The 12,444-nt window shown below is 49.5% G+C and overlaps 1 protein-coding gene across 2 annotated transcripts in view; it reads left to right on the top strand.

Moving 5' to 3' along the window:
• BICDL1 (BICD family like cargo adaptor 1) overlaps positions 1-12,444 on the top strand; it is a 79,484-nt gene that overhangs the window by 63,866 nt on the left and 3,174 nt on the right. For both annotated transcript variants that reach the window (XM_065903719.1, XM_065903721.1), the window contains 2 exons: positions 4,200-4,330; positions 11,420-11,540. In XM_065903719.1, the coding sequence (XP_065759791.1) occupies positions 4,200-4,330; positions 11,420-11,540 (252 nt within the window). The remainder of the gene's footprint in view (positions 1-4,199; positions 4,331-11,419; positions 11,541-12,444) is intronic.

Below are 12,444 nucleotides of genomic sequence, written 5' to 3'. Positions count from 1 at the left end.
GGACTGCAGCCTACCAGTCTTCTCTGTCTGTGGGATTTTCCAGGCAAGAGTGCTGGAGTGGGTGCCATTGCCTTCTTCAGCCAGAGACACTTTTGTGCCTAAAACCTAAGACCCTCTGGTGGTCGTTTGCCCAGAGGGGTTGGCGACAGGAGGGATCATACCTTCCAAACGGGAAGAATAAAATGCAAAAGAAAGTGGGCCTTAAAGTTATTTGGATTAATAAAAGCCTCTTTGTTGCTTCTAGAAGCCCAAGAGGGCATTCATTGTTTAATCCAGAAAAATAGGTAGAGGTTGCTGAGAGTCTGCTATGGAACTATTTATATTTAGAAAGCCATCTCTACCAGGGAATTTTTCTTAAAAATTCAACTGATAACTGATTTAGGTCAATTCCTATGGATTCCCTTTCAAAAGAACACAAAAGAACCCATCAAGGAGATGGTTATGTTCAGTCCCACATAAGATACAGAGTTGGGCATCTGCCAGGCTCAGTCGCTCCCCACAGGCTCAGTCAGAGCCGCAGACCTCTCAGCCAAGTTGCATCATCCAGGAGCGTCCCTTGGGAGAAACGCCGACTCTCAGGGCAGTGGGTAATGCAGGGGGAGTTGCCAGGGCCGTGGAAATGGCAGCTGTCAGGGTGGGCAGGGGTGCCTCCTGCTGTTAGCTCAGCACGTGCCTGTGTCCCGAGACCCTGAGAGGCTCAGGTGGATGTAAGATTAGGGGAGTCAGACCAGCTTCGTACCCTTTGGGGAGCCTGACTCAGGTGACGTGGGATTCAGGTCCGACCTCACCAACAGATGGTCCCACCTCCACTCCTGCCGTTTTCCTGCCTGAGCATTCTCTGATGTCCTGGAAACGAGGCCAGAGGTAAAAGGTGTGTGGGACCTCGACAGTGAAGTGCCCACAGTTCCCCACCCCTCAGAAGCCTACCCAAATTCTAAAGTAAAAGAGAGCCCAGGTTTAATTGATCATCACCTGTTTGAAGCACAGCCTCGTAGACAGGCCTGCAGACTTGCCCCTGCCCTCCTGCTGGCTGTGGAGAGCTCCGTGCCCCATCCTTGCAGCTCCCCAGGGAGGGCTGGCCGTGGGCTCTGGAGCTGCTGCCCGGAGGCAGGAGGACCTGCTGGGCAACGTGACAAGTATCTCCCAGGCCAGTACACCAGGTCCTGGGAGGCACAGTAAGAGAAACAGTCCCACTCCATCATTTGGCTCCTTTATGCTTGACTGAAGCACATGCCAGTTACTCCAGAGACGTGAACACTCACGGGAACGTGAGCTGGGAGCAGTTGAGGCTCTCACTGATGAGATCTGAGTGCCCCCTCCTCTGAAATCTCAGCATGTTCTGTCTCCTCCATTCTCCCAGCCATTGTCCCCCTCAGAACTTCATTCTTTCACACCTTGCCTTTAATCATCACTTCCCCAGCCACTCACCCTTCACGTGGTCTGGAGTGATCTTGTGAAGCACAACTTGAAGGTGGGACCCCTTGCAATACTCTTAAACCCTCCTGGCCCCACGGTCTGGCTGCGTCCCACCATCCAGCCTCCGCTCCTATTGTTTCCCTCTCACCGCCTCTGCTGTAGCAGGATTGAACGTGGGTTCCAGATGGACGTGGCACGGGCTGCCCTTGTGTTCCCTTTGCTCCCAGTCTTTCTCTCTCCCTGGAAGACTCGCCCCTGCACATACAGCCCTCCTTATCCTTCAAGTTCCTGATGAGGTCTCACTTCCTCCTCGAAACTCTCCTGCCTCCCTTGCTCAGGGAGTCCCCGGCTCTGCTTTGTCATGGTTATCCTCACTCCCTTCTCATCTTCCCCGTCCAGCCTTCGTGGACCGCCTGCAAGATAGACTCCAGGTCGCACACCCCTCTCTGTCTTCTAAAGTGTCTAGAGCAGGCACTCAAATGATTGTCAGCCCTGGATGTATGACCTCAGGGTGTTTCCTTTGATGCTGTTCAACTTCAAGGACACCCACCTTAATGGGGAAGAGTGGATTTAGGGGTGGCTGTAACCTAAGTCAGCAGTTAAGCCAGCTGTTAGCTGGAAGGTCCTCGTGGAGGGGAGAGAAGGGGTGACGCTTACGCTCTGAGCTGGGCCTTTGATGTCATTTATTTCATTTGATCCTAACAACAACTTGATGGTGGGGAATAGTTTATTCCTGCTTTTTATCAAATTCACGTGTAACTCGGAGAGGGTAAATCCTTTGTCACTTCTGAGCTGGCAGTCTCCACCTTGGTCAGGTTTTCTAGGCCACAGCAAAAAATTCTTGTGGAGTCTTATCTGGAGACTATGACATGTTGGCATTTCCTGCCTAGTACGCAGTTTTATCTGTCTCTGACTCAGCTGGCAGAACACCTGGCTGGCTCTTGGCCACGTCAGGGCTCATTTGGTCTGAGGAGGGCTGGCTGTCTCCGCCAGGTGCTTTCTGGGTCTTGGGTTCTGGCCTACCAGGCTGCGGAACCTGTCAAGAATAGGGTGAAGCCGGGCTTCTCACCTGATGCCTTGTCTGCCTCAGAGCTCACTGTGCCTGCCTGCCGTGGCCTCTGCAGGTGCCCAGCACCCCAAGGCTCCTCACTGGAGCTGTCCCCACCATGGAAGCTAAGAGCACCAGGCCCTGACATTCCCTCCCGTGCACCTGAGTGCAGAGTCCGCTGCACATGGTGACAGGTTGTCCCGTGTCCCTCTTCACCATGTGTGTCCTCCAATTTGCTCCTGAGTGGCTGCTACCCCAGGAGCTGGCACCTCTGTCGTCTCGGCTTATAGAGCCCAAGGTATCTCAAGAGAAGCTTGGTCTTCAGCCTTAGTCCTGGGGCCTTTGCTCAGCTTCACTGTCAAGGTGATCAGATCTGGGCCTCGAAGAGCAGAAAGGTGATGGGGGAGGGACAGACTCAGATGGATGGATCCTTCCTTGGAAAAATGTCTAAGTATGTGTAATAGTTAAGAGGGCAGGGTCAGGCGTCCTGACTCCAGTCTGATCCTATCGACTGTGAGAAAGAGGGTTCCCCGCCTTCCATTCATTGAACAAATATTTATTGAAAGCTCTACCAGGCAGGGTTTCTGGTTGCAGACAACTGAAACTCACTCTACTTAACTTGAGCAGAAAAATGATATACTGGAATTAAATCTGAAACATCACAGAATCAATAGGCAGGCTGGAGAACTGAGCTCCCAAACAGGAAGGAGCCTTGGGAAGTGGGGTGACAAAGTCATCTGCTCTCCATGGAGTAATCGCCCACTGGCCAGTGGCTTTGCTGCACCCCCAAGAGCTGTAGCCCCAGGTACCTAGGAAAGGAGGTCTCTTCCTTGGCTTCCTTAGTAGGTGGGCATGCTCTGTCTCCTGCCTAGGCTTCTGCAACTAGGAATGCCCCAGATAGGAAGGAATTCTAGGTGCTTGACAAGCCCCAAAATGACAGCCGTCCACTGCACAGGCACTTGGGGATTAAGCATTGTTTCTGGTCAGGGTCTGAGACACGCAGATGGATAGGACATGCTTCTCGCCACGGCAGAGCACAAGGTGTGTGAGAGGTCACTGTGTACAGTGGGCGGGGTAAACTCTGGTCACCGAGGGAGCCACCGGGAGGGGCGCCTCACCACCCAAGGTTGACTCCCTGTGAGTGGGCTCTGGTGCCATTCACAGAGGCATGGACCACAGAGAAGAGGCTTGAAGTGAAAGGTGACTGTTGTTTTTCTGCCTAAATTCCCTGCGGCTTTGACCTGGGGAGCTGAAGGAAGAAGACGGGAAAGCCAGGCTGCATCTAGTGCTGTCACAGAAACGGGAACCAGGTCCCAGGCTCTGGGGCCAGCCAGGGCCCGTGTGGGGCCCAGGGTAGTGTTCCATGTCGAGTGGAAGATGACTGGAAACAAAACTCGAGTCCTTATCCCCCTAAATGTGTTCCAAGGCCCTGGTGCGCACGTGGCCTTCACTCAGCGGCTCCCAGAGAGTACCTGCAGGTGAAGGAGGCGCCGTGGTGTGCAGAAGGGGACTGGGCCCCCAGGTGCAGCAGCTCGGGGCTGAGCGCCCCTGTCCACCCAGCTCCAGCCTTGCATGTGGTCCCCTCCCTTCCGGAGCAGGGGCAGCGGGAAGTCACCAGCCTGCCCCACACACAGGCCCTGAGCCCGCCTGGGCCTGTTCTCTTCTCTCTTGGGAGGGAGACACCCCAGGCCGGCCGCAGTGGTGTGCTGTGTTCATCCCCTTCGTCTCCCATTAGGTGACACTGCTGAGCGTGGAGATGACCGCCCTGAAGGAGGAGAGAGACCGACTCAGAGTGACGTCTGAGGACGAGGAACCAAAGGAGCAGCTTCAGAAGGCCATCAGGGACCGGGACGAGGCCATCGCGAAGTGAGTGGGCACGACTTGTTTAACTGTAACTGCACGTATTAATAACCCGAGAATGTGCTCAGTCTTAGGTGTTCAATCACACAGAAGAGTTTCCCTGCTACTCGGGAATTTCTCACTCCCCATCCCATTCTTCTTCCCAGACAGACACTACTGGTAAAAGTCGGTATGTGTTTTTTGCAGATTTTTTACATGTGTGTGTGCAGGTGTATATGCAGTGCAGTTTTTGTGGACTCTTTAAAAAAATCAGTGAGATGATGCTTTACATGTTTTTTTTGTTGTTTGTTTTCACTTATATCTCAGCATTCCAATCTCACTATACGTGCTCAGTTGCTCCAGTCATGTTGGACTCTTTTCAGCCCCGTAGACTGTAGCCCTCCAGGCGAGAATACTGGAGTGGGCCAATCTCATTTTACACACACACACACACACACACACACACACAGTTTTTTTTTCTGTTGTTTTTGTTTTACTATTAATCATAGACATTTTCAAGCGTAAACGGAAGTAGAAAACGTGAGACGAATTCCGACCTACCTACCTCAGTTTCAATGCTGATGAACAGCACGGCCAGTGTGGTTTCATCTGTAGCTGTCCACTTCTTCCCCCTCCCCTTCTGGACCATGTTAAGGTGGATCACGAGACATATCATCTCATCCATAAACATTTTCACAGAAATCTCTACCAGAGAAAGACTCTTTATTGTAAAACACAAGTGAGAAATATCACACATGAAAAAACTTCAATTTCTTAATATCATCTAGTATCCAGTGTTCAAATTTCCCCAGTTGTCCCATAAATGTCTTTTTATACTTGATAAGAATCAGATGCCAAACTCCAGCATACTCTGTTTTGTTGTTATGTCCCAAAAGGTTGTAACTCTTCCTCTTCTCTTTTTTTCTTCGATTTGCATTTATTGAAGAAACTGGCTCTTTTAATTCATAGTTTTCCTACATTCTGAGTTTGACTGCATCCTCAGAGTGTCACTGAACATTTTTCTTTGTCTTCGTTAATTTCTAGTAAACTGGGTCACTTTTAAATAATGTTTTGGGATGTCTCTGGCAGAGAAGAAATGCATAAATGCGTTCTTGTACATTCAAAATATGTGGCAGTACAAAGGCGCAAAGACCATATTTATTTCCCATCCTCCCGAAAATTATCTTTGTCACACATTCAGTCTGTCCTGTTTATTGAGTCTAAGGAGATAAAGGGTACTAAAATTGTGTCTGCTTTGCAGGCTTTATAACACATTAATAACAACATTTGTGCATCACTTTACTGCTTACAAAGCATCCTTTAATCCTCCTAGCCACAGCAAGAAGTGGAGGCTTTTAATCCCAGTTTTACAGATGAGGGCGTTTCCCCGGGATCGCAGCTGATGCTCATCGCTGGCCTTCACCTCAGTCTCAGGCTCCTTTTCCCTCACCTCAGGGCTACTTGGCAGAAAGCTAAAAGGAGCTTATTTAAAAGAATTTGTAGATAGATACCATTTGCTTTTTTTAAGAAGTAATATAACATTTTAATTTCTGACTTTAAAATTCCCTACATCTTCCCCTTTTCATTTTCATACACCATTGTTCCCTCCCTTCTGTTCTCTTCAGTCATTTCCATCATTTCCATTTTGGTTTTACATTTGGGTCCCCTTTTCTGTCTGGTCAGAATCTCCTATCAAGTTGTCTTTCAGTTTCCAGTTCATTTTGGAATTATCCTTGGTGAGAATCACAAACCTACACTGTCTTTGCCATTCCTGATTCAGCTCAGTCGTGTCCGACTCTTTGCAACCCCATGGACTGCAGCACACCAGGCCTCCCTCTGCATCACCAACTCCTGGAGTTTACTCAAGTTCATATCCATTGAGATGTGATGGGATCGGTGATCCCATCCAACCATCTCATCCTCTGTTGTCCCCTTCTCCTCCTGCCCTCAATCTTTTCCAGCAGTGGGGTCTTTTCTAGTGAGTCAGTTCTTTGCATCAGGTGGCCAAATTATTGGAGTTTCAGCTTCAACATCAGTCCTTACAATAAATATTCAGGACTGATTTCCTTTAGGATGGACTGATTGGATCTCCTTGCGGGCCAGGGGACTCTCAAGAGTCTTCTCCAATGGATGTAGTTACTGAATACTTGAATTGTTCAGTTGCTCAGTCATGTCTGATTCTGCAACCCATGGACTGCAGCACGCCAGGCTTCCCTGTCCATCACCATCTCCCAGAGTTTGCTCAAACTCATGTCCATCAAGTCAGTGATGCCATCCAACCATCTCATTCTCTGTCGTTCCCTTCTCCTGCCCTCAGTCTTTCCCAGCATCAGGGTCTTTTCCAATGAGGTGGCTCTTCGCATCAGGTGGCCAAAGTATTGCAGCTTTAGTATCAGTCCTTCCAGTGAATATTCAGGATTGATTTCCTTTAGGAGTGACTGGTTTGATCTCCTTGCAGTCCAAGGGACTCTCATGAGTCTTCTCCAACACCACAGTTCAAAAGCATCAATCTTTCAGCACTCAGCTTTCTTTATGGTCCAACTGTCACATCCATACATGACTACTGGAAAAACCATAGCTTTGACTATACAGACCTTTGTCAGCAAAAGAATGTCTCTGCTTTTTAATACACTGTCTAGGTTTGTCATAGCTTTTCTTCCAAGGAACAAGGGTCTTTTAATTTCATGACTTCAGTCACCATCTGCAGTTATTTTGGAGCTGAAGAAAATTAAGTTTGTCACTGTTGCCATTGTTTCCCCAACTAGTTGCCATGAAATGATGGGACCGGATGCCATGATCTTTAGTTTTTGAATGTTGAGTTTTAAGCCAGCTTTTTCACTCTTCTCTTTCACCTTCATCAAGAGACTCTTTAGTTTCTCTTCACTTTCTGCCATAAGGGTTGGTGTCATCTGCATCTGAGTTTATTGATATTTCTCCCAGCAGTCTTGATTCCAGCTTGTGCTTCATCCAGTCTGGCATTTCTCATGATGTACTCTGCATATAAGTTAAATAAGCAGGATAACAATATACAGCCTTGATGTACTCCTTTCCTAATTTGGAACCAATCCATTGTTCCATGTCCGGTTCTAATTGTTGCTTCTTGACCTGCATACAGGTTTCACAGAGGCAGGTAAGGTGGTCTGGTACTCCCATCTCTTGAAAAATTTTCCACAGGTTGCTGCTACCCATACAGTCAAAGGCTTTAGTGTAGTCAATGAAGCAGAAGTAGAAGTATCTGCAGAAGTAGATAGAAAGCAACTATCTTGCTTTCTCTGTGATCCAACTGATGTTGGCAATTTTATCTCTGGTTCCTCTGCCTTTTCTAAATCCAGCTTGAACATCTGGTCTCAGTTCATGTACTGTTGAAGCCTGGCTTGGAGAATTTTGAGCATTATTTTGCTAGTGTGTGAGATGAGTGCAATTGTATGGTAGTTTGAACATTCTTTGACATTGCCTTTTGGCGGGATTGGAATGAAAACTGACCTTTTCCAGTCCTGTGGCCACTGCTGCATTTTCCAAATTTGCTGACATATTGAGTGCAGCACTTTCACAGCATCATCTTTTAGGATTTGAAATAGCTCAACTGGAATTCCATCACCTCCACTAGCTTGTTCATAGTGATGCTTCCTAAGGCCCACTTGACTTCGCACTCCAAGATGTCTGGCTCTAGGTGAGTGATCACACCATCATGGTTATCTGGGTCATGAAGATCTTTTTTGTACAGTTCTTCTTTGTATCCTTCCCACCTCTTCTTAATATTTTCTGCTTCTGTTAGGTCCCTACAATTTCTGTCTGTTGTGCCAGTCTTTGCATGAAATGTTCCCTTGGTGTTTCTTTTTCTTGAAGAGATCTCTTCTCTTTCCCACTCTATTATTGTCCTGTTTCTTTGTACTGTTCACTTAGGAAGGCTTTATCTCTCTTTGCTATTCTTTGGAACTCTGCATTTGGATGGGTTTATCTTTCCTTTTCTCCTTTGCCTTTCGCTTCTCTTCTTTTCTCAGCTATTTGCAAGGCCTCCTCAGACAACCAGTTTGCCTTTTTGCATTTCTTCTTCTTGGGGATGGTTTTGATCACTGCCTTCTGTACAGTGTTATGAACCTCTGTCCTTAGTTCTTCAGGCCCTCTGTCTATCAGATCTAATCCCTTGAACCTGTTTGTCGCTTCCACTGCAAGGGACTTAATTTAGGCCGCACCTTAATGGTCCAGTGGTTTTCCCTATTTTTTTCAATTTAAGTCTGAATTTTGCAATAAGGAGTTCATGACCTGAGCCACAGTCAGCCCCTGGTCTTGTTTTCGCTGACTGTATAGAGTTTCTCCATGTTTGACCGTAAAGAACGTAATCAGTCTGATTTCGGTATTGACCATCTGGTGATATCCATGTGTAGAGTCGTCTCTTGTGTTGTTGAATAGCAGTGTGGTATTTTGGAGTGAGACCATACTATTATGAATAACAAAGGGTGAAATTGTGTCAAATAATTAGGGAATAAAATGGTAAAATTAGGGTGCTAATTGTGGAAGCCCAGTAAGTTAGAAGTAGAGTCTGATTTGTCAGCTTCTCTCAGCTAGAGAAACTGAAGAGGGCTGGCCATCGGGCTCTGACCACCCTCCATCTGCATAGGAGGTGGGGATACAGCCAGAGAAAGTGCCAGGGTGTAGGAGAGCAGAAGAAACAAGTTGTCCAGTCCCCTCCACTAAAATGAGTGCACCTAGCTCCAGCACCTGGGTGACAGGAAATTGCCAAGTCTCCATGAAACCTTGAAATGCATGCCCTCACCTGCTGCCCGCGGAGGCCGAGTCAGTCTCCTGGAGTCTGACTGAACAGATTTGTGAGTTCTCCCTCCTGAGTAGGACGGGTTTTGGAGTGAGGCCCTGTCCTTCCTGGCCCTGCCCTTAGAGTGTTAGACCACTCCAGGAGGGTTCTTTTTCTGTCCCTCACAAATGAAATTCCGGGTATACAGAATTCAGACGAGACCTCAGGAATCATTGAAGTGTGGGGCAACCATACATTTGTGTAGGGCCGTGAGAGTTTTATATACATTGTCTCCGATCTTGGCTGCATTTTAGAATCTTCCCCGCCTCCAACCCCAGGGCCCTCTCCAGAACAATTCTTCAGTCTGAACCTCTGGGTTGGGGGCAGCTCCCACCCCATGATTCTAATATGCAATAAAGATGAGACTCTCCCCCAAGAAGAATAACTTCCCTCTCTTCACTGGACAGCAAAAACCTTAAGGTGTTCAGAAAAGTTAACGATTTTATCTCCTTGCAGGTGAAAGGTCCTCAGTGAAAAGAAATCCTGGGCTGGCCTCTGCCTTACACAAGCAGAGGGCTCAGTTGCTAGTGGTTTCATTTATACAAGGAGTTCGCCAGCCCTCTGAAACATTCCTTTTTAAAACTGACTATTGATCAGGGGCTTCTGCAGCTTTGTTATTCTTGTTTTGTGCTTTCTCATGAATGATAAGCTCCAAGATGCCCTAGTGAGCAAACATTCCGAGGGTGCCGTCCCAGGCTGTGACTGACACCTAGGCCCCCAAGGTGGGCCCAGCTCGAGGGCCTTCCGGAAGGAAAGGGTTCCCCTCTGTGCCGCAGTTGCCCCTGGACCTGTGCCACTCCGCCTGCGGCGTTAGTCAGCACATTCCGGGGTCTTCAGGCTGCTCGTGGCGCCACCTGCCGGAAGACACCTGTAAGCTCAGGAGGTTTCCCTGCCATGGGGCGCCAGGGGTTTGCGCTGACTTTCCAGGACCGTGGGGTGGGCCAGCCGGGGCGTCCGTGGCAACCGGCGCCAGGCAAGGATTTCCGCCGCTCGCGACCAGCCAATGGCAGCGGCCGTGACGGGAGCATTGTGCGGCATTTGAGACACCGGCGCTCATTGGCCAGGCTCAGCTCATGTCCCGGCAGCCGCCGTGCGGGTGGGCGGGCCCGCTCGCTGCGAGCGGCCTGGAGCGTCTGGGATGGGTGGGCAGGCGCTGTCCTGGAGCCCCGGGGTGTCGAGGTCGGTGACCAACTGCTCGGTGGACTTGAAGCCACAGAGGAAGTGCTGGTCGCGCGGTGGCCCTAACGGTTCACCCCAACTGCCTTCTAGCCGAGCTTGGCTTTGATGGGGGCTGAGCAGCCCCTGAGGGTGGGTCCTCACAAGGCCATGCACATTGGTCTGTGGCCCTGTGTGATGAGAGCCGTCTTAGTTTTGCCCTTTTAATGTGAAAGGTATCAGTCCCTGAAGGGCTAAATACTCATTTGGCAGCTGGACAACCACTGCCACCTTATAGAAGCTGCCCAGCTAAGGCTCTGCCACTTTATCCCCATTACTTGGTATCCCTGCAAAGTACCTTTTGCATTGAACCACCATGGTTTAGGAATGCTGGGGAAGGTGAACAAAGTAGTATGTAAAACACATCAAAATGTGAAAATACAAAATGCAGAAGTGCGGGAGCAATTGCTCATCAATGGTCATCATCCCAAGAGAACCAAGTAGACATTTTTGGGTGTGACCTTCAAATATACACAGGCAGGTTTTCTTGTACAAAGCTAGTATATGTGACCTTGTCTCTTGGTTCTTTTTTACACAGCATAAATCACGAGTGTTTCCCCACTGTCAGTAAATATTCTACACCATGGTTGTTACTGGGAGGTGACTGTTCCATCAGATACTTTGCCCCGGGCCCCCGCGTTGTTGGCTACAGTGAGTGGCCACCACTGCACACACCCTCAGAAGAAGGCGTTGCTAGTGGAAAGGGGGCACCAGTGGATCAAGTCCAGCTTCCACGGGGACTGGTATTTTGGGGGAAAGATGAAGGCAGCAGACCCTTAGTGCTGTGAGAGGTCTTTGATCTCTGGGTTCCAGTCCTGACTTAGGTATCCTTCTCTCTCAATCACTTCACAATGGTGATGTCAGATAATCCTTTCACCTACAGCTTGTTTATGAAAGTTGAGAAAATGTGTATGAAAGCATGTTGCCCAACTTTCCAGGCCTCTAGAAGTAACACTGTAGCTAGTTACTGCTTGTTGTGAGTTTGGGGTCAGAGACTGTTTCCTCATCCCGCGGACACCAGGTGCCCCGGGCAGAGGACCTGATTCTCTGGCACAGGGTGTCAGCGCTCATCCCAGCTTGTGTGTTTCCAGGAAGAACGCTGTGGAGCTGGAACTCGCCAAGTGCAAGATGGACATGATGTCTCTCAACAGCCAGCTGCTGGATGCCATTCAGCAGAAACTGAACCTCTCGCAGCAGCTTGAGGCTTGGCAGGTAAAAGAGTCTGTGAACCCAGGTTGAATGTAAGGATGGGTTTGTTACTGGAGGGTCCCGTGTGTGCGGGTGAGCAGTGATCCGTCTTCACTTTGTGAGTCGGGGCTCCAGGCCCCAGGCCCTGAGCGCCTGGAGGAAGCCGCTTTCCAGAGCGAGGAACCCGGCTATGCTGACCTCCAGGCTTGAACAGGGGCCTCCTTCAGCCGCTTGTCTTGGCCTTGTTGAAATTACCTCTAAAGATACTGCTGTCGACGCGGAGGTCCCAGGAAGCCCTGTATGACTGACTGGAAATTCATTACTGGATGCATGTCGTTCAGGCACCCTTGGGTTATCAGCGGCCACTGCTCTTCCCTTTCTCAGAGGCCAGCTTCCTTCTTCCATAGAGCACCGTGCCGGCGCAGGTCTGGGGAAAGTGAGTCAGTGTGTCCGTCTCTAGCACCACGGGTGTCAGAGTCCCATCAGCCTGCCCTGTCCCAGGCCCCGACGCGCTCCCCTCTGGGCCAGGGCCACGACTTGCTTTTTGTTAATGAGATTAGGGAAGTACAATTTCAGGATATGGGTGTAACCATTCATGTTTCTCCCCAAGAAATCCTAACTGGACAGATGAAAAGGCCCCTGCAGCTTTCCCAGGCAAGACCCTCGCAGGGGGGCAGCTTAGAAGTGACTGTTCCTCCAGGGCCCTGCCTGGCTGGCTGCAGGAGCGCCAGGGTCCCCCCACCCCAAGAGCTGCTCCCCACCTCCCAGCCCGCTGTGTCCTGGCTCACCGCGTCTGTTCTTCTCTTTTCTCTCGGCTACAGTTTGCTTCCTCAGGGCTTTTTACTATCTGGCTCCTTTGGTTTCTGATCTAGTGGCCTTTCTCAGTTCCCGTATCAACAGCTTTAGTTGTACACCCCTCCTGCCTTTG

Source organism: Muntiacus reevesi, chromosome 13 (assembly GCF_963930625.1).
Source record: "Muntiacus reevesi chromosome 13, mMunRee1.1, whole genome shotgun sequence".
NCBI classification, from domain to species: Eukaryota; Metazoa; Chordata; class Mammalia; order Artiodactyla; family Cervidae; genus Muntiacus; species Muntiacus reevesi.
Note: the sequence above shows the minus strand (reverse complement) of the source record. Positions and strands in the feature narration are given on the sequence as shown.